The following is a 27,982-nucleotide window of genomic DNA, read 5'->3' on the forward strand; positions in this document are numbered from 1 at the left end:
TGCACCATATGATTCTCAGCAGTCTTGTAATAAAGGCCCACTTGAATTGTAATACACTAATTCGTTACTCAATACATTCATACCACAGTAATTACAAATAGCGAAACAGGTACATGTACCTTGCCACTCAAAAAACATTTCTGTTTCTCTATACAGAAAGGGAAATGCAGGCTAATCTATCCTCTATATTACCAACACTACCATGTATTGAAAGGTACTACATGTGTATTATGAGACTAGACATTTATAACTTTCTCCAATCAATATTGGTAAATAATTGTAAAAATGTATTTTAGAAGCATATAAAGGAGGAATAAAAAAGTGAAATTACACATATATGTATAAAGTTGCAAGTTTGCAACCACTTTACATCATGGATCCTACTCCAAGTATGAACACAGAATTGTGGAAGGTGAGTAGGTGACCAGTCAGCTGGAATCCTACATTCATCATGACTCATGTTTGTCAGTGTTGTTAATACAGTGGTCACTTACAACTAAAGTCTTTGTCCATTTGTCTCGAGATGGTCTTCTGATTTATTTTTTTTCTTCTGAGCAATATATGTTATGTGCTGTTGGCCGCCCTATATCATTCTCGTGTCAATTTTTTTAGCTGTATTGATATTTCCTCCTGATACTATCAGAATGATATTTTTAAAATGTTATATAAATTGAATTTCCTGTACATGTACATTTTACTTCTTTTCCTCAGAGAAGGTGCTGTGGTGATCACAACACAATTTTCTCATCACTTTTCTGCTTTACAATTTACAGAATTTCTAATGACTTCATTGCTATTTTATAGCATGATGAGTTCTGATCTCATTTCACTTTTTTTTCTTTATTCATAATTTTTACCTTTGCAAATTTGAGCACTTGTACAGTAATATCTTCTATCATGATTCACAGTCAATAAAGTGAATGATAAGCAATATGAAAACACTGGTTTACAAGTACAAAACCACACTTTTATCACTGTCATGCTTGAAACCTACAATATTACCCTTTCATTCGCAATACCTGGACAATTATTTCCTGCCCGAAATAATCAATTCCCATGGGGCAGCGGTGTAAGAAGGGTTGACATATAGCTGATGAAGTGTGCCGTGATGGAAAATTGGCCCAACAAATCCACCCTGTGAGAGGCTGTTCACACCGCAAGGGGGGACCGTGGGCGGACCGTGGCTCGCGCTATCGTAGCGCGATCCACGGTCCGCCCATTGGCATTCGCCGGATTCACACCGCAGTGAGATAGCGCGGTCTATCGTAGCACCCCCTTTTTTGAGAGGTCCTGTTGCCATGACGCGTGACGTCATGAGGTCAGAGCGGTCAAAGATTTCGCGCGCTATTACGAACCCGTACTAGTTAGTTGAGAGCTCGATATCGCTGTGCCTATTATGCTAGCCGGCCTACGTTTATTTCATGGCGTTGTATACATTGTGCATGTATTTCTAATTTGATTAATCTAGATTCTAGACTCTTGTATTTTAACTGTGTTTGTGGACGTGATCACAGCAGGATCGCAGCAGGATTATGGATGTACCTGTAACTTTAGATATACAACAACTTCCGGCGTGCTATCGTAGCTCGGGTTCACACCGGCAGAGATAGCGCGATCTAGCGCGCGCTAGACCGCGCTATCTCTCGTGGACCACCCCCAAGAGGTGCTCCAGTGGCACGCCGTTTTGGCTCGCCGTGGCTCGCTGTTGGGCGGACCGAAACGACGTTGTACCTTCCACACCGCAGAGATAGCGCGATCTAGCGCGCGCTAGATCGCGCTATCTCTGCCGGTCTGAACAGGCTCTGAGTTGATGCATGAGATTTGAAGGGGCTAATGGCTCCTAATATCAGATTATGTGGAAGATAAAGGGAGTGATGGTTTCGCGGGATTGATTGTCAAGATTATGACATTGCATTCCATGAAATACCTACTCCGCATGAAAGTCAACATGTAGAATATATGCAGGCCATGAAAGTCATACATCATTGAGATCTTACTGATTTCAAGTATTATTCTGACTTAATAATATTTGTTTCTTATCTTTCATCCTTTCCCCAGGCATTGATCACAAGACGACAACCATATTATTGGATGGCAAGAGGGTGAAATTACAACTATGGTAAGTTATTTGTTTGTCACTGACATAGCATGACATCTTCTATTCTACTCTCTCTTTGAAATCTAATCATGGAGGAGAAAAATATCCTGTTCTAAAAACAAAAAGAAGCCAGAGGGGAGAGAACTGTAGGACTATGAATGTAAGCTTTCCTTCAGAGAGCATATTATTCAGATGTTGAAAATAATGACAGATGATTAATAGTGTGTATCTAGATTTTGGTACCAGGAAATTTCATAAAAGATCTGTGCCTACAATTTTGGGTCAAATGGTAGAGACATGACAGTGCATAACACCTATTTTTAAACTGGGTTAACTTTCTGCTCTGATTTGCGCTCTGAGACATTTACCATTTAAAGGAGAATGAAACCCTTGAAACCAGCTGAATCCATATCAAAGAGAAAAATCAAAGAAACATATTGTTGAAAGTTTGAGGAAGATTGAATGAATAATAAGAAAGTTATGAGCATTTGAATATTGAGATCACTAATGCCACGTAGATCCTCCAATTGGCAATGCGACCAAGATCTGTGATGTCACACACGTACAACTCCCTCATTGCTTTAGTACTTATTTCACTTATATTCTCACTTATATAGAATCTATCACAAGGTGAGGTGTTCTCTTTATGAGAGGACAAGTACAGAGGTTTCACAACATTATATCATTGATGAATCGTTTGTCATATGATTAGAATGAGCAAAAAGAGATGTTTTGGGGTATATTTTCAGTGTCCAAAAGGGGTTGTTCATCTGTGATATCATAGATCTTGGTTGCGTTGCCAATGGGAGGATCTCCATAGCATTAGTGATCTCGACATTCAAATGCTCATAACTCTTCTATTGCTAGTCCTATTTTACTCAAACTTTTGTTGATCTTATTCTTTGATTTTTCTGCTTTCACAAAAGCTAACTTGCTCCAAGAGTTTCATTCTCCTTTAAATCGCATTAATCCAATCCCTGCATCCAACCTTGCCCAAACCTTTTCTTTGAGAACAAACCCACAATTTTCATCTCCAACCAAACTCCCATCTCTTACAAGAGCCTAGCGAATTCAAGCGTGCATCTTATGCAGTTGGCGGTTAAAAAGTCAATAAGTTGAAATGCCAATTGATGAATGTATGCGGTCACCTGGACAGCCATGTCCATCTTGTGTTGGGTCGTTGCCCTCGGTGATGGGGAGATGGGAGTGCGTTTAACCCATTAGCCGCTGAGATTGGATTGGGTGTAATTGGATTGCCTGACCGTACTAACAAGCAAAGGGGTTATATTGACAGTTTGAGTGCCAGAAGGGCATTATGTTGGCATTGGTATATGCATTGCATGTGGTAGAAAGCCTTTATGATTCTCACATCGATGCACTTTCTCAAGAAGTCCTATATATGACTATGTTCAGATGTTGGGTGATTTCAAGTACGGTGTTCGGTGTTGGTGTTGAGAGCGTGAAAGGGCTGCTGAATCGAGCTCCAACACCAAGTCGAGTTCAGAGGAGTGATACCAATCGTGTTTAATCGATAGCCTATAACGTCATGCCTCTGCGCTGCTGATCATCTCAACTTTACGTGAGAAATTCTTGACGATGAAAGTGAAATCGGGGAGAAATTGCAATAAAATCTTATCGTTTAGAATACAAAGGTTAAAATCACTGCAAGAATCAGAAAGCGTAAATATTATTTATCATTAAAATGTATAAAACTCTAATGATTTGCTCTCATCTTAACTGAAAAGATAATTTTACGGTGATGTTTCATCGTGTTCGCCGACTGTTCGTGAGCTACAGTTCATCAACACCAACACCGAACTTGAAATCATGATTTTCCCAATCCCTGGGGGTTGGTGTTGCTGAATGGGGAAATTGCACGTAGATCGTCAACACCTGCCGCAGTGCTGGGTTCAGCTGATGACATTCAACACCAGCCTTCAGCACGAACGGCCGGAAATATGTCTTATTTTCGGAGGTCCATCCCAACTCCAGCCTGATTTCAAGTATACGGTGTTGAAATCACCCATAGGCTGCTGAGAGTGAAAAGGTTGTAAATGTTATTGGTACCATAAATACATTTAGTATTATGTTGAAAATCTCCTGGTTCTCAAATAAATGCTCCACCCTCCTTCCCCCCTCTCTCCCCACCTCTACTCCTCCCTCGCATACTAAAGAAAGACTCCATTTTACATAATCCTGCAAAAAATATTGTGGGAGGAAGCTAGAATGGTGTTGGTTCAGTGTCAGAGTAGGCCCTGAACATGTTCCCTTTTGTCATAGAGTGGTTGAGATTTATCCACATTTCATCAATATAGCACCAGTAGTGTCTTGAGAATGAAAGCTGGGAAAATTGAGTTGTAATTTTAAGACCACAGTATTTAGCTTGAAGGCATTTTCAGTTCAAGTCGAAGTGGAAAAACATATTCTTTCAAGTTTCAGACAACACCCCTCCTGTGCGTCCTGTTTCTAATTAATTTTCAAGAAACTATTTTCTTGAATATGATGTGATTTAATCATACCCCCTCCCAGGGGGTGGGGGTGTAATTACTTTTACCATTCTCAAACTTTTCTCTGAAGTAGTGTTTAAAGGAAAATTCTACACCAGGACAAAGTTGATAAAAATGAAAAAAATTGCACTGAAAATTTTATAATTTGATAAGAAATAAGAAAGGTATGACAATTTTAAATTCTGCTAAATCTCACAAAACAGATCACAGATGAGATATGCAAATACATTGACATCACATGCCCCTTTTTGTATTTTATGAAATCTGAAACATTTAATTTTTCTTGTAAAAGATGATTCGTCTGCTCAATGAGTGAACTACAAATCACCATTATGAATCAAGAGCTTTCATATCAAAGCTACATGTACGATCAATGAATTATAGTGATCATGTATTTGATATTTAAATAAAATGGTATGTGACATCATTTACCCACTCATTTGCATATTACCTTTAATGTGCATATAAAAACTTTAACATTGTCTATAACACTATAACAACTTTCTTATTTTACATATTAATAATAATGATAATGGTGGCTACATTGTACTTATATAGTGCACATGTCCACCTTTCGGTGCTCATGGCGCTTCAAGAAAAATAAACATACACACAAACAATAATAGAAAATGAAAGAGAATAGAATTTTTGAATTCTCCTGAATAAAACACACTATACTCTTTATGATGGGAGACAAGTTTTCAGTTGGGACTTGAATGTTTCTGTCCATGAAATTTGGCGTAATTGGATAGGCAGTTTATTTCATAGTTTTGGTCCTATAACAGAGAATGCATGGTCCCCCCATTTGTGTTTTGTTTTGGGTGTCTGGAACAATGTGATTTTGATGACATTTTCAGTGATATCCTAGATTGAATTTTTCTCTCAAATTTCTTTAAATTGACTTGTTACTGTGAAGGACTTGGCCTTTAATTAAAAAAAAGGGGGTGTCCATTGGAATTACATTTTTTTTTTGTCTGTTGGGCAGATGCTATCACAGTTGAGATGCATTTTGAATAAATGTATCCCTAATGAACAGGTCCCTCTATTTTCTACTTCAGTTCACAATGTCCATTGAAGTGGAGACTTCATTTTGGATTCAATCTTCACTTTACGCAGTGTGTCTATGGTAGATCCTGCTGTGACATGTACACATACATGTAATTGGTGGCTGCTAAATTGGTTAACTTCTCAGCAAAAGGGGAAGTCATCCCTGAAATGAGTTTTTTGTTTTAAAGCCATATTCTTCAGCCACTCTGCCACATCCACAGTGCCAGGCTTAAGACATACTATTAGACTACCCATACAGACAGTACCTGGTACCTGGTTCTTTTCCCAGGATGCAACATTGTGATCACACACTCTTAAAAACGTTGGGCAACATACGGTCCACACAACAATTGGTTAAAACTTTATCCAACTCTGGGTAGTTTTCAACCAATACTGTGTGCTTTTGGTGAAAACTACACAGTATTGGTTGAAAACTACCCAGAGTTGGATAATGTTTTAACCAATTGTTGTGTGGACCGTATGTTGCCCAACGTTTTTAAGAGTGCATAGTCCTATAATATATAAGCCTACCTACTGCATAAAATAAATGATATTCCACTTCACTTTACAACATACCACAATATTTGTCAAGAAATTAAATGTTTGGACTATGCTTCCAAGTAACCTGTTATTTGATAAAGACTGAATGGCCATAATAATTTTGTGATCAAAATTGGATACATGATGTTTGATGTAATTCTATCAACCTTTTTATTTATGCATGCACATGTACATGTAATTCAAGTAAACAAACCACTGTACCTTCCCTTTTTTACCTACTGGGATAGATTTGAATCCTTAACTTTATTGAAAATAAAGTATAAAACCACTGCACCTTCACATTTTCTTATCTACAGGGGTAAATTTTAACCCTTAATTTGATGATTAAAGCTAACAAACCACTGCACATTCACCTTTTCGTACCCACAGACATAGATTTGAACCCTTAACTAAGTCAAGTAAACAAACCAGTGAAACCACTGTACCTAAAATGGTTAGATTTGAACCTTTCACTTACTGATTGAAACTGAAGTAAACAAACCAGTGTACCTTCATCTTCTCTTACCTACAGGGTAGATTTGAACCCTTAACTTAATGATTGAGAGTCGAGTAAACAAACCACTGCACCTTCTCCTTCACCCTCTCATACCAGGGAAGTGATCTGAATCCTTCACAAAAAATGATTGAAAGTGAATCACAAACCACCTTCACCTTCTCTTGTATACTGGGATAGATTCGAACCTTTAACTCAGTGATTGGGAGTCAAGTAAACAACTACACCTTTAATACCAGAGGCGGCGGAACATGAGGCTCAAACAATGAAAGTGGAGGGGCACCTATTGTTTGGCAGACAAAAGGTGCCCCTCCACTTTCTTTGTCCGAGCCTGACATTCCGCCGCCTCTGTTAACTTTATAGGGGTAGATTTGAAGCATTAACTTTAATATCTGAGAGTCAAGTAAAAAAAGAAATGCTTCACCTTCACTTTCTCTTACCTACAGGGTTAGATTTGAACCATATTCTGTCAACAAAACAATGTATGCAGTACAGCTCACCTTTTCATTTAAACTTACTTATTGAAAGTCAAGTAAACAAACCAGTACATCTTCACCCTTTTTTACCTTGACATGTATAGGTGTAGATTTGAACCCATAACTTAATTATTTGAACCCTTAATTAATCATTGAGAGTCAAGTAAATATACCACTGCATCTTCTCTTATCTACAGGGATACATCAGGCCAAGGTAGATTCTGTACCATCCTCAGATCCTACTCACGTGGCGCTCAGGGCATTCTACTGGTCTATGACATCACAAACAGGTGGTCCTTTGATGGCATAGCAAGGTGGATCAGAGAAATCGATGAGGTATGTCTAGCTCAGAAGGGCCGTCGGCACCAGCCCGAGTTTTCAAATTAGTGCGCTTTTTCTGATCAGGCAAATTATCCCGAACTGAACAATCTGAAGATTATTTGTAATGGAGACGCAATTATTGCGCTAGTTCGCAGGGTTAATCTCGAGATTGCAATCCCAAGTCAACTTGGGATAATTTGCAAACTAGCATGCTGTTTTACGATTTATCCCGCTAATTTGCAGGTGCAGACGCACTGGGGATTATTTTATTCACTATGTCAGACCATAATGCATTGATGCCTCCCTCAAGCAGGAATCGCTTTTCTTGCGATGGTGGAGATGGGGTTTCTTGAATCTCTCGGTTAATTGCGAAGAGGGCCGATCGAGCTAAAAATCTCTAGATTGAGCGAACTCGGGCTGGTGCAGCACCGCCTAGAGTTTGGCTGGAAATATGATGAATGGGAAGTACCTCCGGGGAAATTTGGTCAGGGAAATATTCTATCTCTGAGTCCAGGTTCATAAAGACTTGTTATAATATCAATTGTACAATTTCTATAACTAGTTTACTTACAGCGAATCAATCAAGTGATTTCAGTAGTTGTTTTCTGTTACTGCAAATTTGTTATTATAACAAGTCCTATGAAAGGGGGGGGGGGGGCCAGGTCCATTTATGTTTATCTCCTTGTGCATTGGCTAAATTGGTAGAATAGCGATGTGTTATAAATTGAAGCAGTAAGTTTATATGATGTGGTGGTGGTAATTTTTTACCTGATTGCTATTATGCATGAATGCTTGTAAACCCCCACTTCACAACTGAGCTATTGCGCCTCCTTATGTGTATCATGTTTCAACCTCCCCCCCCCCAAAAAAAAAGAAGATTAATCTCTATTCATGATTACATGTATGCAAATCTTTTTCTGAATAATTTGTATTAATCACTCCTATGTACAGTTGAATAGTTTAGAAAGTAAAATATGCTGAAATGATATAAACATCTAGATTGTTAAGCAATTTGTCTTGTTTGACCACCAATATCAAATTGCACAGAAAATGGGCCATATTATTTTGTATATTTTTTTTCGCGGGGGGGGGGGGGGGGGGAGGGGAGAGAGGAGATTCACTTTGTGAAATTTGGTTTTCGTTGGCATAAAGAAGTTATGAACCCAAAAGTTGGTCAACCTTTTCCTCTCAGAAAATCTGACAAGTGAAACAAAACTATATTTTGTACCTGCAATATTTTTCTTTTTATTCGTGTATAAAATATACTCTGCCATTGTTACTTTTTCTTCTATATGAGAACTGAAACCATGTGATTACCCTAGACCAAATGTTTGTTGATTTTTCGTTCACTGACTCAACCTTTATTCTTCCACCCACTATGCTGTGAAAACACTGATTCTAGCAACCATTTCCATATCTGTGATATTATTCTTTTTCAGTCTGTGCATCTTTGCTGATTGGACTGCCCGAGGAGTATTTGTACAGCACCATCTTGTGTTTTCACAGATAACTTTGGATACTTTGATCAAGAGCTTCTGTTTGAAGCTCCTTGCTTTGTTGTAGCCACATAATCTCCTTGGTCTGCTTTATAGGCAAATGACAATGCTGACTAATGATTGCCTGTTTGAATACTACATGACACATGTAATGTTCCATCTTGCAATTCTGTGAACCCTACATGTTTGAATATATTTACACATCAGAATATGTTGTCATATTAACTTATGAAAAGAATGTTCTTTGTTGTCATTTTGAAAAAGAAAACTGTAGTAGTTGTATAAACAAATATGGCAGCAGAGAATCCTTTAATACACAGTACGCCAATATTGTAATGTTACGGGAGAATGAATTTAAGCACAAAAACTATGAAATTCCGCTTGGTATTTGCATTTTCCGTAATTCCACTTTACTTGCTTGATTAAGGTAAATATTGTGGGAGTTTTGAAGGAAGTTTAGTTCTGAAAGTGGTTAATTTTCAAAGTAATTAAATCTGGATTTCTTATGTTTATCTTTATTTTATTGTTTCGCCTGTATGCTTGAGATTGCACCGGTAAATGGCAACATTGGTTGGTCACTGGTTTTACTGACCAGCCTGACTAACTCGACTGAGACCTACAATCTGGATGAACAGTACAAAATAGAATACATGAGTACATACATTTATTCTACTATTTTGTTGGGGGGGGGGGGGGGGGTCAGTGTTCATGCATTATTCATTTTCATTATGAGACTCACGCATAATAAGACAATTGATGAAATAGAATTTCATTGTGATCCTGATTGTGAAAATATTTTGAAACAAAAATAGATATTTGTCCTACAATAGTCGAGGAGACGGCGCAGTTAGGTTTCACACCTGCACCAGGTGCAGACCGTGTAATCCAATTTATGTCACCATCACCCTCCTCTCTTTCAGATCAGATTTCATTGTTTTCACTCTATTTAATCTGTATTCGGTGTATGGGGAAAAGTGAACTGTTCATTGACAGTGGATACCAATATTTAATACCTCAAAGGAGAATGAAACCCTTGGAACTATTACATGTACATGTAGTTAGTTTGTGTTAAAACTAATAAAGAATATGATCTGTATTTGGACAAATTTGGCAAACAAAAGATAATAACATGTATGAGCACTTGAATATCAAGAATACTTTTTAGAATGCTATGGAGATCCTCCCATTGGCAATGCAATCAAGGCGTACAGTATGATGTCACATATAAAAAATCTCCCCTTTCATTTTATACAATGATAAAGGACTGTTTTTCCCATGCATTTAGAAGAAATTGTGCGCTTACTACATGTAGGTATTTTCACTGCAATGCTCATCAGTTTATAAAATCTTTTTACATCACAAGATTGTGCTTGAGAAAGTATGACATATCCCAAGGGATCCCATTTCTGGGAAAATTAAAGCAAATTCCTTGCTTATGTTTGGGAAACTCATGAGTCACAGATTTCTTTGATTTGTAAAGATATCAACCATTTTTTTAGATCAAGTAGTAAACTTTCCACCTGTATTTCGAATTCGGCCGTAACATCCAAGTAATTTTTCTGAGTACACATCAGAATAAAGATGTGTTCCATATTGGCTGATACCTCTTTCACACTCAAGGACCACTACCTGTGAAACTTAAGTGGGGGAAATAGGTGAACAGAACTGAAAAATGCAGATGAAACTCCCATGTTCATTTTAGAGGAACAGCACACTTTATTCCTCTCTGGCAAAGTGAAGAAATGCATAGGCCTACTTGGAAAAGTAAAGCAGGAAACTACAAGGGAATGGGGGAAAGAGCTCAATACATATGAAAGGGGTATGAAAAGTTGTTATTGCATCAGAGTGCCACTCTAGTTTCTCTGTCAAGTTCTTCTCATCCATATTCAGGCCACAGGAGGATTTTGACTTGGTTTAGCTTTGTTTACACTTTGTCTATATGAACATAGTGTTGGAATATGAACACAGTCTATACATGTATTTGGTCATCTGGTCATCATGTGGAGTAGCGCGCAAAATGTGCGAAGATCGCTTCCCGAAGAAGGGTTGTGCCTCATGCTAAAACCAGTTTAACGAGGCAAAGCGATCTTGAAAACTACATCGCGAGGTGGTTTTCTGAACCATAGATATTTAATCAAGTTGACGTCAACTATGTATGTATGTTTCAGAGCATGTTTTGAAACTGAAAGTAAGTTTTATATGATTACGCTAATAAAGTAGAAAATAATTTCTATATCTATAGACAAACGAACCTCTTGGGCTATTATTCCCTGTTCTTTGACAGGGCTACACTAAATCTCTTCCGTGGTGATAAAAGGGTACCTCCTTTACAAACTTTTCATTAGTGACCCTTAATTACCTTTGAATTAAAAATTGCATTCAATTATAAAAAGACAGTTTCATGACCCATACAGAGTGAGCAAAGCTGTTCAAAAGAGACGATATTTGCCATTTTGTAGCCGTTTTTAGCTGTTTCATGTACTAAAGTCTTTAAATTAAAAGGACAAAATTCACCTATTTAGCCATTTCTTTAATAGGGGGACATGAAATGGCTGTAAAAAGGAAGAGGATAGTGCTGAGAAAACAGCTACAAATTGTCAGGTTGCTGTCTGTGATGTGTTCATGCTTTCTAACATACGTAGTTTTACGTACAAGCAGTCACTATGCCATATATTTTGGTTAAAAATCATTTTTTCATGCCTGAGGATGGGAGTGACATCTCCAGCAGTGGGGATCAAGTTTGCACTTGTGCAGGTCTTTTACACTGCAGAGGAAAAAATTGAAATAATGTTATTTACAAGCTTAAAGATTGTATAAATTTTTGTTCCCTATAATTTCTCAATTTTGGGGGTACATGTACATACATGTACCTATGAGAAGTAAAAGGTAAGCGCAACTTCTTAATGCTATGAATGTAATAACAAAAACATGTTTCGAAAAGTGGTTGTTTCTTTCACAGTATGTACTACCTTTCAGATGGACTTTGATCCAGGGCATATTTTGTTTTTATTGGTGCACCGTAACTCCTGATTTAATCCCAGAATGTTTTGAAACATGCTTCGCCTAAATTTTTCTTGTAGTGTAAATGTCCCAGTACATCGATTGATCCGTGCATAGGAGGTATGTTTATGAAATCACATGCCAAGAAGTGTTGTGTCTGCTAAATAAATGAGCCGAAGGTGAAAGAAGCAAATCCGTTCCATTTATTTCTCTCAGTCTTGGCGGTCGTGCAAGAATGTCTTTTCATGGTGCGCCTACTAGATATGTTTTCATGTAGCCATCAGAGAATGGTAGGCCAAATGAATAAAAAATAAAATACATGTAGTACTTTCCTTTTTTTGAACCTCCTTGTTTTATGCTTGATGTACATGTAAAGGTGACCGCACACCTTACGATTGATCTGCGACCCGATTTCAGAATAAAATGTAGTAGAATTTGATGCTAATATTGAGACTTGAAATATCTTACTGTGTAATGTTCTAAATCATCATACGATTACCTGTGTTCAAATCTGTGACTGTGCTATCAGCCTTCTTAGAATAAAAGCGAATTTAATATCTGGTTGTAATGACGTCATAGCATTCGTACGATTGCCTACGATTTTAAACTAATTTTGCCTTTACTCTAAAATAAAGGCTTGTAATCTTTCAAAATGGTTATATTAGTATTCTTTCAATTAATTTTAACCTCAAATAAAATGATATGTTCCATTCACTTTTTCAGAAAATGAGCTAAATGCGATTTGTTCCAAAATCGGATCGCAAACAGTCGTAAGGTGTGCGGTGGCCTTAATAAGCAATTGCTTACAAGGACAAAAATCTTTTTGTTTATACCCAGGGTAATAGATTACATCTTTAATTGTGTTTGCATTTTGCACCTGTGTTACTATTAATATTGGAACCATTGTAAAAGGTAAAGTAATTGCATGATTCAATGTATGGATATAAAGTATACATGTACATTGTAGGCCTTCCCTTTCTCTGGCCTTGCTCAAGTCTTGAATTTTGGTTTCCACAAAAAGGGTGCAAACAATTTCAGTTTTTAATGGCACATGCTGGGGGCATTAGGCCCTGCTCCTTTCCAAAACATCCGTCTTTTGCCCATAATTTTCAGTTAAAAAGTATGCTCCAAACCTTTTTTTTTCTCTCTTTTTTTTTTTTTTTTTTTTTTTTGGGGGGGGGGAGGTCAATGGTATTACAGCTTGCAATTCGTACTTTGAATTGTACTTCTACAGGTACAATTTGTGTAGACACTCTCTTTCCCCATCAAAAAGCCACTCCACCCTTGACCTTCAACTTTATTGATTTTTGCCTTGCAATCACACCAATCTGTCACCTGACCCATCAATCTATCACCTGACGAGAAGTGTGTAGTGGAGGGGCCCCCTTGATGGAATGCGAGTCAATAACTGAACCAACAAGCATCCTCATAATAAACTCATATCTTCAATCTTGAGAGGTGTTTTCATGCATGGGTATTGGCAGTGTAGTTCATTTACACCAGTGCTGCAAATTGATCACATGGTAGTATGAAACCTACATATAAAAAACACAATATATTATATAGTGTGAATGTATTTCACAGGGGATTTTTTTTGTACCTGGACATCATTTTGTTTGAAATTGGTACTTATCTTCATACTATTATGACCAGGGGTGGCACAAGGGTATTTTCCCAGGGGGGGGGGGAGGCTAGATGGCCTACATAGGGCCGTCTGCACCATCCCGAGTTTTCAAATTAGCGCGCTATTTCTGATCCGGCAAATTATCCCGATCTGAAAAATCTCGAGATAGTTGGCGGTGGAGACGCAATTATCGCGCTAGTTCGTAGGATTAATCTCGAGATTGCAATCCCAAGTCAACTCGGGTTTATTTGCAAAATAGCGCGCTATTTTACGAATTATCCCGCTAATTCGTCGGTGCAGACGCACTCGAGATTGGACTCGGGGTAATTTATTCATGACGTCAGTCCATAATGCAATTCGCGTTCCACTTCCGGCAGGTGTCTCTTTGATGTACAGTACACTAATGTTTATCAAAAAGCTTCAACAATTAATCAACACAAGATTTGGCCTGTGAACAACATATTAATCAAAACCTTTACTTTTAATGTTCATCCCCTGTTTGAAAAATAAACAATATAATAATGCAAGGGGCCAAGTTAATTGTGGTTTAAAAAATGAATAAATAAATTTAGATCTGTTTAGCTACCATTTATGGTTATGCTAACATCATTGTAGCATAACCTGACTATATATATGTTGTATGTTCCGTGATGTACTTCATTGGAAAAACTTTCTAATGTACTCATGATGTAGTTTATTGAAACTACCTGTAGTTAGCTTCTTGGCCAATCACAATGTTCTAAACACAATAGATCGGTGAAAGAATAGCATTGTTGTATTTGAAGATCACAGGTTGGAATTTTACTTCTGCCTCTCTATCGTTCTTCATTGCTTATTACTCAAATGAAGCAGATAAGATCTTCATGGTTAATTGTTTCAAAGCATTTTTGTTTTAATATTCGAACTTGGACTGGTCAAAGATATGATAATTCTTAAAAGTTTTCCCTCTTAACCCCTTGTTTTTTATGTCAAATTCATTGATTGGCGTGCTATTCAAGTACCATTGATATTACGTTGATGAACTGTGGTGTGTCCTCTTCTTCTTTTGATGTACATTCTTACGATTGAATACCCTTATTTGGTATCATGGGCATAAATGTATTATCACGGAGAACCAATATATCTGAAGTGTATTGAACACATAGCATTCCATATTTGAAGAGCAGTGAACGGGTCTTATTTATAGAGACAATGGAATCATCGTGACAGGAAGCTTAATTGGCGCAAGGGCAGAAAGAGTTCATTGAATAATTGTGATTATAGCAGGGAGACAAGTAAACCAGAACTTTTCCTTTCATTTTTCTCTGTGCTCTCTCTCCCTTTCTCATTCATTGCCGATCCATCCGATCATGAATGTCATGTAAACAATGGTAGAATGCCTGGAACCTGTTATGATATGGCATTGAAGTTCTGATGTTATTGTAGTAAATCCATGTTGAAATGTACAATACAATGCATACATGTAAGCCTCCAGCTTGTGACAGACTGACAGTAATACATTAAGTTCAAGGTTTGCAAATTCCTCTTTGAAATGTACATGATGATCATGTTTTATATTCTCATGGAAATTGCTGTTTGAAGAAAAAATGTGCAGCTCTTTTTATTTGTGATCACTCACGACCCTGTATTCACAAACTTTTATTCCCTTTTTACATTCTATTGTGCTATGTTGTAGGCCTATTTATTGAAATTTTCAATCGAGTAGTAAAAGTATTCGAAGGAATTGTGTAAAAATCCAACTTGATCATATATTAGTTGGCCTTTCATAATTCAAATCTTTGCCCAAGTTGCAGCAATTATTTATTTAGATTGGATTTTGCCATGTGTCGTGATGAAATACCTCTTTTGAGTCGAATTTTTCTGTGGTAAAAAAAAAAAAATCAACTTGGGCAAAGTTACCTGTTCTTTTGAAATGTGTCCCGTTATGACGTAGGCCTATTGAATGATATACATGTATACTGTCTCATGGCAATATTGTCATCTGTAAAGATTTGATGAGATAAAAAGTGATCATAATACCCCATCTCTTTTCTTATTTTATCCCAGCATGCACCAGGGGTTCCCAAGATACTGGTCGGCAATCGTCTCCATCTTGCCTTCAAGCGTCAGGTTAGCGGTGAGGAGGCCCAGGAGTATGCAGTCAGGAATGACATGGCTTACTTTGAGGTCAGCCCGCTCTGCGATTTCAACGTGACAGAGTCGCTGACGGAACTCTCGCGTCTGGTGCTCAAGCGTAACGGCATGGAGAGGTTGTGGAGGACAAATAAAGGTAAGAGAAGTTTATTCATTGCTTGATATTATGTAGTCATGTGTTAGGTTTATTTTTGCTTGACTATGTAGTCTAGAAAGGATGTCAGAAAGATATGTCATTTTGAGACTTCTTCAATGATCCACTGGTAATTTCAAATGAAAGTATTACTTTTGGCTCTTTTAATACCCATTCAGGTAGAGTGTCACCATTAGCAGACCTTTATGCATTTTCTCTTTATTCTAAATGTAATAGTAGTCACACATGGTATATGATTGTAAGAAGAAATATGTTAACATTTCCAGTTTAATTAAATTGAAAGTCAAAAAGGGGCCTAAGCTTTCGATCCTAGCAGAATCTTCGTCGGAGGCAAAATGACAAACATATAAAGTGGAACAACCATAATATAGACCACAAACAAGCTACAGCAACACTAGAAACAAGGAGACAAAAGGGGCATTAGTGAGTAGAGAAGACCAATCAGGTTAGTGAAGGGGATGAAAGAAAAGGAGTAGGCAGACACAAAGGGAAGTTAGTGTATAAATTTACCTTTTTAGGCAATTTGCTTCCTCTTTTTCACATATACAGGTTTTTTTTTTTTTTTTTTTTTTTTTTTTTTTTTTTTTTTTTTTTTTTTTTCCCCTACTATATAGTCTTATGGTTTTTTTTCCCGTCACACCTAGCGGATTACAATATCAGTTACACCATATGTGTATTTATATATTTTTTCATATACATTTCTTTTTTGGATATATTTATATACATATCACTTATAGATACATATTTACACTTACCTTCTTCTCTTAGTTTGTTTAATGCTTTATCATATATACTTATATGTCTTTTGCACATTATCAGTTGTTCCCCATTCTTTTTCTTCCCCCCCCCACTCTTATGCACCAGTTTATTAAGCCTTTCTTTGTAACCTGTTTGACCCACCTCTCACTAATTCTCTTGTTTTTCATCCCATTATCACTGTTTTGTTCCAGATCCTGTTTGATGTTGCCTGCCTCATTATTTTAATCCCTCTTGGCTTGAGGTCTTTTACTGGCCTTACTTTATACACTAACTTCCCTTTGTGTCTGCCTACTCCTTTTCTTTCATCCCCTTCACTAACCTGATTGGTCTTCTCTACTCACTAATGCCCCTTTTGTCTCCTTGTTTCTAGTGTTGCTGTAGCTTGTTTGTGGTCTATATTATGGTTGTTCCACTTTATATGTTTGTCATTTTGCCTCCGACGAAGATTCTGCTAGGATCGAAAGCTTAGGCCCCTTTTTGACTTTCTAATTTACTCCATTGGCTCTCTTTTATTAGATAAGCAGTTTTCAGCAGCTTCTTTTTGCCATTAATTAAATTGAAGTAATTATTACACCCTCTAACTTGGCAATGCAATTAAAGATAGGAAATAAAAATCACTGTTTAAAATTAAATAGTTATATTTAAAAAAAAAATCTTGTTATTTAATATAATATCTATATAATAATTTGTGAGAGACTATATTCAGGAATTCAAGAATTACTGCTTGAATGATTTAGTTTTCAACCAGTATGTTGAATATACATGTATACAATAATTTTGATTAAAAAGTGTGTTATGATGAAATACAGGTGATACTCTTTGCAAAATATCTGTAACCCTTATATCCATTTTGTTTTGCTCTTCTATACAGTGTTGAGTCTGCAGGACTTCTGCTGCCGGACGATTGTTAACTGTACTTCCACCTACTCCATAGACAAACTACCCATCCCTATGACCCTTCGTTCACGGCTCAAGTCCTTCGCCGATGCCAATCACATGCACAGATACATGCTGCCCCCGCCAGACATCCGCTCCAAGAAGCGCAGGACGATACTTAACGCTCAGGACCCGCCGTATTCAGCGCGAAAGAGCTGCATAGTGTCATGACAACGGGGTTGCCAGTGGCTCAGCAGATTCGGTGCCAAGCGCCACTGGACAAAATGAACGTTCTTTAGACGAAACACTTCCTTTGGTCGTGGGAAGAGCGCCATCCAGTTTTATATACTCACTGCAATATTGTTCTATGAGTAAACCTATTCCAACTTTTTGCCATTGGAATTTATCCTTGCATTTTTGTATTAGCTTTTATAGAAATTTTGTGTCCATTGATTATTTGAGAATAAATATTTGTGAATTTGTGTTTTTGTAGTCGACCTCCTGCATACTGTAAAGGTTAATGCATTTTTACATTGGAAAAATTTGTGATACAGTATTGTTATTCCTCTTTTATTCTATCCTTCCTATTTCAGACTATGTCTCTAGAACTAGTTGTGGCTTTTACCTTGACAATCCTTCACTTTTACTAGAAAAACTTAATATAATGCATGCAAACAAACAATGCTCTTTAACATTTTATGCTTTTCCTGATGTCCATAATTTGTATTGGACACATTGTGATAAAGGAGAATTTTACCCACATGATATAGCTGGTTTTAATGAAATAAGAATATAAAATTATTTTTTTGGTGAAAATTTACAAAAAAATCCATCAAGGCATAAAAAAAAAAAAATTCTCCGGAGAATAAATTGATTACATTGGTCGTTCCCTGCTGTTATTCCTCATCTGCAAGAAACTCTTTTTTTTTTCAATTATTGAAATAAGAATGGTTTGGCTGTGAACAAACTTAAAGACCAAAGAAATTTTTGGTGTGAAAAATAGAGGTTTTGACAAAATAGATTTCATGGTCCATTGTTACATCACTTTTACTTTCATCCATCATCATTTTAAATATCAAAGTTATAACATGATATAGAATACGATCATCATGATAACTGTATTTTAACGTCATGGTATATGACAGCAATGTGAAAGGCTTGTCACATTGTTATGTTGTTTCTACTTTTATGCAGAAATATGCAAGCAAATTGAACAGGGTTATATGTGATAAGAATTTTTGTAGACATGACCTTTTTTTACATTGGATATTGTATTTTTTTTGTTTTTATGTAGCATATGCATGTATCATTTCTTCATGCTTATATATCATTACAAAGCCAGACCTCCCCTCACCCTGTACCGCCACCCCCATCATAAGCCCAAGGCAAGGTATTTTTCAGTCTGTGTCAAACTCGTCTTTAAGATTTTCTATAATGATAGCAGTTGAATCTGTTCCCTAAGGTTAATACGGCTTTTATTTCAGTCCAATTATTTTATTGGAATCATAGCAATAGAGGTAGCTTTAAATATTTTTTTTTATTTTGTGGTTTACATCAGACAAAAGTTTCCACAACTTTCTAAAAAGGAAAAATAGCTTAAAAAGCCTTAATCTTCAGTTTATGCAGTATATATGCTTCTTTCCAATAGTCTTGCATGATATGTTTATTTCAGATTTCCATATGGCACTTTGCCAAAAGTTAGAGCAGCATATTTCGAGCCATAATTCTGCAAGCCTCTTTTTATCACCAATCCTCAGATATCTTCAGAGTCAATACAATGGGTGATTTCAAGTCAGGTGTTGGCGTTGGTGTTGGAAGCACGATTTGGATTGCTTCCCCTAGCTCCAAAACCTATTCTGAGTTTGTAAAACTGATCCAGATCACATTATATTGACATCTTAACAACTAGTGAGTGACTTTTCATGACCATGTTAGTTTATGTTTGGTGTTATACGCATGTAAAACTTGACCTAACACCAACACCAAAAGGTCAACACTGAACTTGAAATCACCCAAGCTGCTCTGAAAGACACTCAGGCCTGTTCTCTGAACTCCAGTATAATTTGACCTCTGGGAGGCAGCCAGGAGCACTTTATAAAAGGACTTGTCAGACGTTTTATCTGGCAAGTCCTGTTTTTGTCAGTTACCATAGTAACAGTGCTTCTCAGCCAATAAAATTCAAGGAAATTGTCAGATCTGAAAACTTTTCGGATGAAAGCTCATTTGACACTAGGATCATTCAAATAGTGACTGAAATAGTTATCTTCTTCATTGAAACATGAGGAAAGAGCCAAGTAAAGATGGGAAAGATATAATGTTAATGCAATTTTGAAATCTTTTGCTTCCCATAATTTTGACATAGGCCCGTATTCTGAAGTCAGGTTTAACTGTCTAACTCTGTGCTAGAATTATGGGGAGCCAAACATTAAAAAATTCTGTGTATGTTGTATATTTTGTATGTTTACTATTTTGTTTCCTTTTGCTTTCATAATGAGGAATAATCCTTCAAAATACTAAAGTTATCATTCCCAGACAATTAATGTATGAACAATTTGGGTGACATATTTAATTAATTGGATGTGTACTGTTAGGGATTTGTGCCCCAATTGGCTCTCCATAGTTAAACCACAAATTTAAACTAGGGCCATGGTCTAAGACACTGTTCTCGTTTCGCTTTCTAAAACTAGTTTACTGGAAACCGGTTCAGGTAACCAGTTTGGAGGATCGCTTTTGCTTGATCACATGAAAGTAGTTTTCAAAATCACTTCACGTAAAGCGATCTTGTTGCTATGGAAACACTCTCAGTGGGGTGATATGTTTCACGCAGAATTCGGAACCACAGCGTAGGCATTCTACACCTGTCGTATGGAGTAATGTGCTCAAAATGTGGGAAGATCGCTTCCCGAAGAACGATTGTTCCCTCACTTGCACTAAAACCAGTTTACTGAGGCGAAGCAATCTTGAAAACTACATCGCGAACTGGTTTGGAAGATCGTTTCCAAGACCACTTCGACTGTTCTCACTATGCGTTAAACTAGTTTCCACTAAATTAGTTTCCAGTAAACTAGTTTTAGGAACGTAGTGAGAACGGTGTCTAAGTTAAACTGGACTTCAGATTGCGGGTCTTGCATACAGGGATCATGCTAAGAGGTGCACAGCAAGAGGCTTTTTGGTGAGATGCCAAAACCTCCATGGTAAACCTGTGTTTGCATTTTGTTGACGAGTGATCTACATGTAGTCATGTGTCTATTTGAACAATATATATATATCACCTAATGAGTTTGTATTCATATAATCACTTCTGCCATGATATGAATGTATATTGATCTGTCTTTATGTTTTTATTATCAAGGTGTCTCTCTACATCACTACCTCTTTTCATAGGTGATTTGAAACTTAATATGTGACGACAGGTGGAAATGTTACCTGGAGTGAGAAAAAAGGATTTCATGAAATTAAACGACTTTGGAGCAGTATATTTTTGTGTAACACAGGCACTACAGAGATTTGTATCAAGTTTTAACAAGGAGTAAAATTTGGACTTATACCCCTGCATTTCTAGTGCTTCACAAAAGGTTTTGTTGCAAAAACAGCTATGATTATGTTAAATTGTCAAGTACAAATTTTGCCAAATTCTATTAAAATTTCCCCCAAAATGAGGCCAGATAATGAGAGCTCTACTGTTGTGTATTAAGTATGAATGAAATGTCAAAGTTGGCATCCGTGTGATGGTATCTTTGTCAGTATCGAACACTAAGAAAATTATCAATTTTTCTAAAATTCAAGTCACTTATCATTGAGACTTATTTCAGAATGCACTTTTTTTAAACATACCCATCCTGAGTTGCAGAAGATTAGAATGGATGCTTTGGTGCGGCATGTCAGGTGTACGCATTCATTTGCAATGATATTGTGATGCTGCACTGCTTCTCAGTTGAAATTTTTGCCTGAATTTGAAGTTTTAGATGAAGTGCTAAAAATATGTAAAAGATTCAATTAATGCAGGAATTGAATACTGACCCAGGAAAATTATAGTTTGGGCTTATTTTTGGTAGTCTGGTTTTAATTAAATGTTGTGAGGAAAGGGTGAGATAGCCCACATATTCCATTCATTAAGGATGCTCCACAGTTAAAATGAAATCCATGTCATATACACCAAATTTTGCACAGAGTTACTTGAGCACCTGAATATTTCAAATACGTAAAATTAACAAGGGTTCATGTGCTTGATTTTTTTGCTGTGGAGCTTTGAAATTCACCAAATTTGATTTACTCAAGAATTGGGCATTTAAAAAGAATTAGGTATGTTTTGACCTCATGAGATTACTGCGTTGAGTTTATACGTCTGTTACCCAGTAAAAATACAGGTAAATTTCATCAAATTTTACAGTATTGTTCAAAATTGAATACTTAGATGGAGCATCCATTTATATTGTTATACGTTTTCCCTTTTAAGGCTAGCAGTACCTTCAATTCTTTAAAATGGTGCCAAAAGATAAAACAAAACATATCTCTAAAATTTGAAATTTCTGTAAGAAATCTGTGAAGTACAATAAATGCTCCACTTTTTTTCAAAACCCATGTCATTTTCACCAAACTTTGGAAAGTTGTAGAGGAAAGTATACTTAAGAATTGCACATTTAAAAAACAGGGGTTCATGTGCTTGTTTTTAAACTATTAGCACTTTTGTTGGAGCAAATGTGCTTTTCAAATCACCAAAATTGCGGCAAATACTTTGTACCTATGTGAGGAAAAATTCTAAACTACTCTACCATTTTATTCAAATTTGAGGTCATATTTGTCATACTTTGCAGCAATGAGAGTAAAGTATTATGAAATTATAGAGATATTTAAAAAATTATCTTTGGATTCTTTTCAGCTAATTAGCTTTATAAAATAATACATCGGATATGCCGATATAATGCAGATCAAAGGGAAAATCAGCTGGTACCTAAAGCTTATTAATCACCTGTTCATCCATTGTGACGCCAAAGCGCATAGTGTAAAATATGCGCAGTTCATGATGCGCACAAACTTAACTGTGGAACGTCCTTATATACATGCTATGGGATTGAACTTTTGAGAATTCTCATCCTTTGTGTTAAAAAATATTACAAGTTTGGGTTTTCACTTAATGCTGATGGGAATGTAAATAACTGAGAACTTGATCTATTGCAAAAAAATGGTCAGCAGACGTACGTAAAATTGTGCTTAACGTCGGACAGCTTCATGAAATGGCCCCTACAAGCATTCATGCTTTCTTTCACAAAAACAAATGACTGTATCGCAGCAAATCACTAATCTGTGCCAACACTGCTTCAAAATCAATTCTTCTCTATCAGTTTAATATGATGTTCATTTATAGAAGCTGCAAATTGTCATGTCCGTGCAAGAACGCCATTAACACCACAATTTGCGCATTGCATGCGCGCAAAAACGCCCTTGCACGTGTAAGTGCATTGCGTTTAGGGCGTTTCTGCACCGATGCGGTGCCCGAAAATGTTTTTCTTAGGACGATTTTGCACTGACAACAAAATATGAAAATCATATATTTTTCATTATGATCACATTTGTATAAGGTTGTTATTCATTCATTCATGTAGCCTTTTCTGTGTTGGGTGTTTATCTGTGTCCTACAAATATGTGTAACAAAAAATGATAACATATGTAAACAAAAAGCTTCATATTGTGTTTATGTGTGTAATATCTTTGTGAGATGGGAATTCTGATGCCGATTTATTGCCACTCTTTGTAAATATCAAAATCTATGTCATTCATTTACTGTGATATGTGCTTCATAGACTTACTGTGTGTTAAGAACCATTCCTAGTTGAATGCTACAATATGTCTGATTCTTGTGGGAAGATCAGTGCAATCCATTTTAATAATTGTTTACTTTGAAATAATAATGTGAAATACATTCAAGTCCTCTTTACTTTTATAATCTACGGCTTGTATTTTTCCACTGTTTATGAAGATTTTCTCCTCGCTCATCAATTTCGATCATGTTTGTCTTGAATTGGTAATGGGGTGTTTTTGCTCAGTGACATGGGAAGTAGGCCTATTCAAGAACAGAGAGTATTTGGAGCATTGTGGCCCAGATTAGTTCCCTGACTTTGAAACAGAGGGTTGTGGGTTTGAATTCCAGTCATGGCATACTTTCCTTCTGCAAAAAATTGATCCACATTGTGCTACACTCAACCCTGACGAGGTAATTAGGTGCCTGGCAGAAAATTTTCCTTGAAATGCTTGTGCACTGTATAAAGCTTGCCAGGCAAAAGCCAGGGTAAAAATAATATCCAAGTCTTTTGGAAGCATCTTAAGATGTTAAATGGTATACAATACGTGCTCCACAAGAACTATCATTATTACTTGTGTCAGACATCTGTGCTGGTTATTTACAAAACTGTATTGCCCTAGATTTCATGAATATCGGGAAGGGATAGGTATATTATTTGTATTTTCCTTGGTTTTTCGCATACAGAGACGACACAAAATATACCTTTTTATTTTCCCTGGTCTCACATCAGGGTATCTGTGGACACGTACAAAGAAATATGCATCGTACTGATCTGCGCAGCAGCAGTATAAGTCTTTATGTTATTAATCAAGATGAGACAACACTGGTTACTGCATCCCCAGGCTAGGGACGCAACATTTCAAATATGTCACAAGTTTAAAGTTCAAAGGCCCAGTCTGCTCAACATGATAAAATAGATTTCATGATTTTTGCTGTAGATGTTTGATTTGGGTAACAAAAATATTGACTGGTTCTATTTTGGGGAACATCAAACATATTGCCCTCATCTGAAGACTTGGGCCAATTATGATTCTATTGCAGGCAATATATTTGATATTCCCCTCAAGGCTAGTCAATGTAATATAATTGTTATATGTCAAATGTTACAATGAAGTAAAAGCATGGAATGCTTACTTGTTTAAAATTTGTTGCAACATGGTGGTTTCAATTTTAGGATACATGAGAATGTACCTTAAAAAATATTTGAAATATGAAGATCAATACTTTATAGCAAGCCTTTATATTGTTTGTATTTTATCTGTGGGTTTATTATACATGCCTATAAAGCAGTTTTATGATGCTAAACCTCCTAAAAATACAGAGTGCCGTTTATTCCTATAATAGTATAAGCATATTTTATAGCAAATTATGTTGTGATGAACTTCGGGGGAGCATTTCATGAAAGGACTTTTTATCCAACAGTTATCAGAGTAAAAGTGCTTCTTAGCCAATCAAAATCAAGGAAAGATGTCAGATCTGACAACTTGTCGGACAAAAATGTTGATGAAACGCTCGTCAGGGAGTGTTTCAAGAAATTTGTCGACACCGACTAACATCACTTCTGACAATGTTAGTGAAAACCTTCATTTGATTGGCTACAAAGCACCGACCTCTTGACTGTTACCATAGAAACAGTCAGAGAAAGACATTGTGGTACTGACAACTTTCATGAAACAGTCCCTAGTTGTCTGATATAATTTGTAAAGTTATGGTTATTTGAAATGAAGTATGTATCCCCCCTTTTTTAAATAAATCATCCAGTTTTTAACAGAAGTATGATAATTTGCTATGCAGGCATTTCTGTGTGTAGTGGTTGTTTGTTTTTGTTGGTAGTTTTTATCGGCCAAACATTTTGTATGATAATGAGTATATAGTATGTACATAATGTGAATATTTAAAAAAAATATGAAAAACTGTTGAAATAAAAATATGGGAAAAAAGTACATGGAGTTTTCAAAAGTGCATTGTTGGCATCAGCGTCGAGTGGGAGAGAAAAGATAGTGCCAAGTGTGTTTTTTAGTAGTATATTGAAATAATTATTACAAGGGAATATGGACGTATAAGGAGAGAGAGAGAGGGGGGGGGGAGGTGATGTTGGAAAGGGAATGAAGAGGTGGTATGAAAGAGGAGCAACAATAAATGGGATGAAAATCCCTACAAAAATAAAAGAAATCTTGCTACATCATCTTGCTTTTTAGAGAGAAAAGACAGACTACAAAGTTCAGGCATTATCATTATTTTAATTTATATAGATATTGACATGAATACTGTATGATGATATGACAATGTTATTATGTAGGATTAAAACCCTGACCTTTCAGAACATAAATGCACATAGTTTCATTTCTAATAAACATTTATCAGCCTATCAAGGATTACCAACTGACATGATGTCAAAACTGTCTGTAATTTCTTCAAAACAATCCTTGAGTTGTTTTATAGAAATATAGCAGAGCATGACTTGACTGGAACATGCTGTTTATGCTAAATCAGTTATCCCAAATTTTCTTCTGGTGTTTCAAAAAGTGGAACTGAATTAAAAACTCCCTCATCAAACTACTTTTGTTGTCCCTCTTGCCATATAGGCCTACTATTCTTACCTTCAAGCTTCCAGAAGTTTCTGGGTCACACAAATGGCGTGAGCTACATCCAAGAACTTTTGGTTATTGTCGGTATCAAGAATTGATCAAGAAACTTGGTTAACACCAAAAAACATGTTTCAGTCATGCATGAATTATATATGGTTTTATGAAACATTCCCTTGTATAAACTGAAACAACAGTCTTGTGTAATAGTTATGAACAACAAAAAATAAATATTGCATCTCTTTGTTACACATCACATTAAAATATATGTACACAGTGTAAATATAACACAGCTTTGATAAATAAATATATTGTACATGAGTTCTGCTTTCTTGCAATTGGTAACAATATGGTGTCAAACTAAAGACACTATATTTGTAATTCACACTAGTTTCACATTTTTCTGCATCTTTAGGAGGCATTAGTAAATAATCTTTGGCAAATACAATGCTTTTACCTATGTGTTTCCTCATAAAACTGATTATGTGGTTATGTATTGACCATGTTTTAAATGGTATATAAGAGATTTTATAATAGGTAAAACCAACCCAAGACATAATTTTGGACAGCAAGTCTCTTCAAACATCAAATCTTTGACAGACCTTGTGTTGAGCAAAACAGTAAACTGGCTGGTGGAAAATCTAGAAAATACATCTAGTCTTCACCTCCAAATACAGTCTTGGATGAATAATTCACCATGATAAATGGCAGCAACAAACGTAATGTTCCATTGGCAGGTTATGAGCCTAAAAAGTCATAAACATTCCAGGAAATATAAAATGATCCACACATGTAGAAATGATTATTTCTAGAATAAAACCAAACAGTGATTGTATTCTATGATACAGAGCACAGACTCTTCAATGACTAGGCCAAAAAGATGACTTGTAACAAGCCTCACCAGATAGTTGGAGGTGCTCTTTCCAGAGAGAGAGGGGCAGGTTGCAAAACGGTGTCAGGTCATCTGGATTGTGGATTGATTTTAGGATACAGAGCATGATTCTTCACCGACTCCTCCAAATGCTGGTGAAGAATCCAGAAGACTATTTGTAACTATCCTTGCCAGATAGTTAGAGGAGCTCTTTTTCCAGAGAGAGGCAGGTTGTAAAACGGTGTTGAGTCTTCTGAAGTGTGGATTGATATTAGGATACAGAGCAAGATTCTTCACCGGCTCCTCCAGGTAGTTGGAGTTGCTCTATTTCCCTAGAGAGGTTGTAGAATAGTGTTGTAGAACAGTGTCTGGTTATCTGGAGTGTGGATAGATACTTGGATACAGAACAAGATTCTTTATCTGCTCCTCCGCCAACTGATGAAGAATCCAGAAGATGACTTAGGTGCTTTTCTTTCCAGAGAAAAGCAGGTTGTAGAACAGGGTCAATGAAGAGTCCAGAAGTTTATTTGTAACAAGTCTCGCCAGGTATTTAGAGGAGCTCTTCTTTCAGGAGATTGGCAGGTTGTAGAACAATGTCAGGTCATTTGGATTGTAGCTTGAATTTACGATACGGTACAAGAATCTTCACCCGCTCCTCCGATGGCTGAGGAAGAATCCAGAAGATGACTTGTAACTACCCTTGCCAGGTAGTTGGAGGTGCTTTTCTTTCCAGAGAGAAGCAGGTTGTAGAACGGGGTGAGGTCATCAGGATTGGTGGTTTGATTTAGGGCACAGAGCAAGATTCTTCACGCACTCCTCCAACGGCCAATGAAGAGTCAAGAAGTTTACTTGTAACAAGCCTCGCCAGGTATTTTTTAGAGGAGCTCTTCTTTCAGGAGATTGGCAGGTTGTAGAACAATGTCAGGTCATTTGGATTGTAGCTTGATTTTACGATACGGTACAAGAATCTTCACCCGCTCCTCCGATGGCTGAGGAAGAATCCAGAAGATGACTTGTAACTACCCTTGCCAGGTAGTTGGAGGTGCTTTTCTTTCCAGAAAGAGGCAGGTTGTAGAACGGTGTCAGGTCATCTGGATTATGGTTTGATCCTTTCATATGGTCCGCTCGGTACAGACCAAATGCTTCATGGATGTACTGCAAAAATGAAATGGCACAGACCA

General features: G+C 36.7%; 2 protein-coding genes across 3 annotated transcripts in view; one reads left to right on the forward strand and one right to left on the reverse strand.

The window, feature by feature from the left end:
* Positions 1-373: 373 nt before the first annotated feature.
* On the forward strand, positions 374-25,127 carry LOC129270529 (ras-related protein Rab-40C-like). The gene is made up of 5 exons (XM_054907897.2): positions 374-412; positions 2,031-2,119; positions 7,380-7,518; positions 15,670-15,892; positions 17,541-25,127. The coding sequence occupies exons 1-5, from the start codon at positions 374-376 to the stop codon at positions 17,774-17,776; spliced, it is 726 nt and encodes a 241-aa protein (XP_054763872.2). The 3' UTR covers positions 17,777-25,127.
* LOC129269530 (phosphorylase b kinase regulatory subunit beta-like) overlaps positions 25,101-27,982 on the reverse strand; it is a 33,503-nt gene continuing 30,621 nt past the window's right edge. The window contains exon 23 of one of the 2 annotated variants that reach the window (XM_064105912.1): positions 25,101-27,956. In XM_064105912.1, the coding sequence (XP_063961982.1) occupies positions 27,750-27,956 (207 nt within the window). In that variant the 3' untranslated portion in view covers positions 25,101-27,749. The remainder of the gene's footprint in view (positions 27,957-27,982) is intronic. The other variant, XM_064105913.1, reaches the window with a different exon arrangement.

This window comes from Lytechinus pictus, chromosome 10 (genome assembly GCF_037042905.1).
Source record: "Lytechinus pictus isolate F3 Inbred chromosome 10, Lp3.0, whole genome shotgun sequence".
NCBI classification, from domain to species: Eukaryota; Metazoa; Echinodermata; class Echinoidea; order Temnopleuroida; family Toxopneustidae; genus Lytechinus; species Lytechinus pictus.